This window comes from Phytophthora parasitica, assembly GCF_000247585.1.
Source record: "Phytophthora parasitica INRA-310 unplaced genomic scaffold supercont2.26, whole genome shotgun sequence".
In the NCBI taxonomy this organism is placed as follows: Eukaryota; Oomycota; class Peronosporomycetes; order Peronosporales; family Peronosporaceae; genus Phytophthora; species Phytophthora nicotianae.
This window is the reverse complement of record NW_008649012.1, coordinates 131,557-134,802: the sequence shown is the minus strand read 5'-3', so window position 1 is coordinate 134,802 and position 3,246 is coordinate 131,557. Positions and strand designations below refer to the sequence as shown.

Genomic DNA, 3,246 nt, shown 5'->3' with positions numbered 1-3,246 from the left:
AACTATGATACGAATGCGAATTCGTGTAAGTCGGGTCTACCGTCGTTGGTGACATCGAGCGTCGTCGCTGTGGATGCGTGCTCGGCGACAACGGCCTGCACTGGTCAAGCAGCTCCTTACACGGGAACGTCGTGCAGCTCTACTCTGACATACAAGGACGAAATGGCCGCTGCGTTCGGGCCAAACCCGTATGTTATCGTGGAGAAGTACAATTCCGCACAGAATTGCGCTGTGGCGGAACTGTCTGGTATCACAACGTACGTGGCGGACGGCAAATGCCACAAGACCGACACATCGAAGAGCTACGTCGCAACCCGAAAACCTGATGGCTCTGCGCGCGTTCAAGAATATACGGATGCTGTGTGTGGAGCAGTGGGGACGCTGTTGAAAGTGAATGCTGCTCAAGGCACTGTCCACGTATGCTTTTCCGACACGAAGGTGTTTGGTGCTGGGGCAACTGGTATGGCGTGGTCTGCTGTTGCTGTTTCGGAAAGCAAAACGTGCACGGCACCAACTCAGATAACATTGACAAGCCAATTCTCGTGTGCAGATGCCGGCTGCTTTGCTTATGGAGATCGCTCAATCTCGTACACATGCGGAAACGACTACATGGCTGCCGCGAAGAAAGCGTTTGGCAACTCAAGTCCGTTTATCGTCGCGGAAGTTTTCCAGGATGGAACTGCATGTGGCGTAATGGAAGGCGTGATGGCATTCGTTGCAGACACGAAGTGCCACCTAAGTATCGACGGGGCGTCGAGCTTCACGGTGACGTTGGCCGCTGACGGAGCTGGGACGATGCTCACGTACGAAGATAAGGAGTGCAAGGATGCCACACCTTTCACGACTCCGCTGACGAAGCAGCAACTGTCTTCACACCAGTGTGTTGGAAGCACCAAGTACTATGCGTTTAGTTCCACTCCGGAGCCGACTGTTACCCCAAAAACCGCTGCCCCGACGACAGTGCCTACAACAACTCCTACGTCGGAACCTACGACGGCTCCGACCTCAACGCCTGCGCCGACTGGTACTGGTTCGGCGAACACGGGCGACTCATCTGGTGCAGCACCGCTTTCCATGACGTCTTCGCTCGTGATGTCAGGCTTGTGGCTGCTTGGATGGATGGCTGGGCGACTGCTGTAAGTTGGATTTCTTACTTTGAGACGACGGAGTTCTCGGTCGTAGAGTTCTTCCTAAAGGTCTCGCCAAGCTTTTATTCTTTCCGCAGGAACTCAGTGACTGCTATAAGTAGGAGAACTTGCCTACATTCATATCAAATACAACATTGCATTTCGCTTAAGTTGCATGCCTTCTTCAACAGCTCTTACTTTGAAGTGCTGTAGTCCTGCTGCGGTAAACACTATTAGATGTTGTGCGGTGGCATGAAGCTCTACGCAGTTAGTTCCAACGCTGTTACAATATGTACGACGTGTCCATCTGCATGCTCCTCTAAAGATCCCAGTTTCATCTCTAGCGCTCGATTAATACATGATCAATCCCTTGGTGATTGAACGAAAGCGTGAGCGCCTTCTCCATTAGCTTCATGCGTCACCTTCTTCATTGCTTGTTCTGCCAAATAGCTCCATGGACACTGCTACAGCCGTCGTGGTTCGTTGGCTCTTGGAGGTCCTCCCTCCTGCGTCGCTAACACTTGGGCATTACTAAGTTAGCGATGGGACCTTCAATAGCGCGCAGGTACAAATACATAAGTACGTCATCGTCGTGGTGAATTCCGGTCCGAACTTTTCTTTCGAGTCCTCCGACTCATCTCATGCCAAGCCCAGCGCCAACTCCTTCGAGTCGCAGCAGTACCATACGTAGTTGGCGTTGTTCCGGGCCTCAAGCTCTTTTCATAGTAGCGCTTCAACCTCAACTGCACGTTAGTTTAAGCAAAATAAAATTTCATTAAATATCGGAGATGCTAACTTATTTTTCACTTATAATAAGTTCGCTTTACCTTAACGCCCCTTTCCAGAACTCTTTTTAGTTATTGGTTTGAACTACCTACATGTGCTAGTAAAATTGATGATGCCTCAACATGTATGCTTTCTCTACGAAGCAAGAACTTCGGTCAGTCGGAGTTGAGTGGATGTAAGTCATCTGAGGGTACCTTACGTCCATGACGAAACAAAGCTTTAGTCGCATAAAATCCAGAGCTGCTCCGTGTGAAGCGCGGCTTCGTAAAATATCATTGCTTTTCAAATTTTAGAGCTTCTTCGTGCACAACGCGACGTTGTCTCTCATACACAGCATTGTTTTGCTGTTAGCTTATCAAAACACAAACGTACTATTTATAAAATCGGACTCCAAACCGGATTTTCCCTACAAGGACGTATATTTGTCTTTTCCCGAAGAAAAAAACTCGGAGCTGGGAGCTTTCGATGCCTGCATTACACCAACTTCCTCTTGTGAAAGTATGTTTGAAGGTGCTTAGCCTGATAGAAGCCAGTGGCAAGTAGTATGGCAATCTGCAAACACACACCAGGTCGGCAATGACATATCATTGTGACGATGTTACACATCTTACCTGTAGCACAGACACCCAAGTAGCGCGGTGGTTGCTGCTCTCAATCGACGATTGTAGTGTCATGCTCTTCTCCTGTTTCAGATAGCAAAACAACCAAAAAGTCGTCACCAGTCAGGAACCATAGCGTTCAACACATACTGATGCAGATCGATCGTCGAACCTTGGCATAGTCTTGGTTGCGCTGAATAGCGCTGACACGATCTCGAAGCTTCATGATTTCCAAGTGAAGATCATCCATCTGATTCTTCTTCGCCAGGTTCTGGTACTCTTCGTGACTCGTGCCCATGCTCAGCTTCAATGCAAAGCGCTAGCAACACATCCAGTGTAAGTCGGAGAAGGTACTACAAGAGCAGCCAGCTCGACGGCACAAAAGTTAGCTCACCATCGATGCATCGTCCGGAAGAGCGTAGTTGGACGAGTCCAGACTGACGCAGACCCAGTGAGGCCCGTTCTGCTGCGCTGAGAACGAAATAGCCCCCTTTTCAGCAACATAAACAGTCAGTACACCTGCATCACTCAGCACTTAGAAGACCCAGCTGCAGTCCACCTTCTGACTGGTCGGCTCCTTCTTCACGAGGGTCTTCTCGTCTTCGCCGTTGCTCGGATCGGGGGCATAGAACGCTACAATGGTTTTCTACACGCATTCATTCCTATCTAGTCAGCATCATGCAGTCCACCAGTCTTCTACTTTTCTTCCGTCCACCTACCATCACATCTGTCGT

General features: G+C 49.5%; 2 protein-coding genes across 2 annotated transcripts in view; one reads left to right on the top strand and one right to left on the bottom strand.

The window, feature by feature from the left end:
• The window catches only part of PPTG_22906 (hypothetical protein), a gene marked incomplete at both ends in the record, with an annotated part of 10,157 nt that extends 9,017 nt beyond the window's left edge, over positions 1-1,140 (top strand). The window contains one exon of the mRNA XM_008907279.1: positions 110-1,140. Within this exon, the coding sequence (XP_008905527.1) occupies positions 110-1,140 (1,031 nt within the window). The remainder of the gene's footprint in view (positions 1-109) is intronic.
• A 1,047-nt stretch (positions 1,141-2,187) lies between these two features.
• PPTG_11030 (hypothetical protein) lies at positions 2,188-3,234 on the bottom strand (the record flags this gene model as incomplete). Its single annotated transcript, XM_008907278.1, has 5 exons — positions 2,188-2,465; positions 2,525-2,831; positions 2,907-3,002; positions 3,072-3,158; positions 3,232-3,234. 4 exons carry the CDS (start codon positions 3,232-3,234, stop codon positions 2,652-2,654), a joined length of 366 nt encoding a protein of 121 aa, XP_008905526.1. The 3' UTR covers positions 2,188-2,465; positions 2,525-2,651.
• Positions 3,235-3,246: the final 12 nt, after the last annotated feature.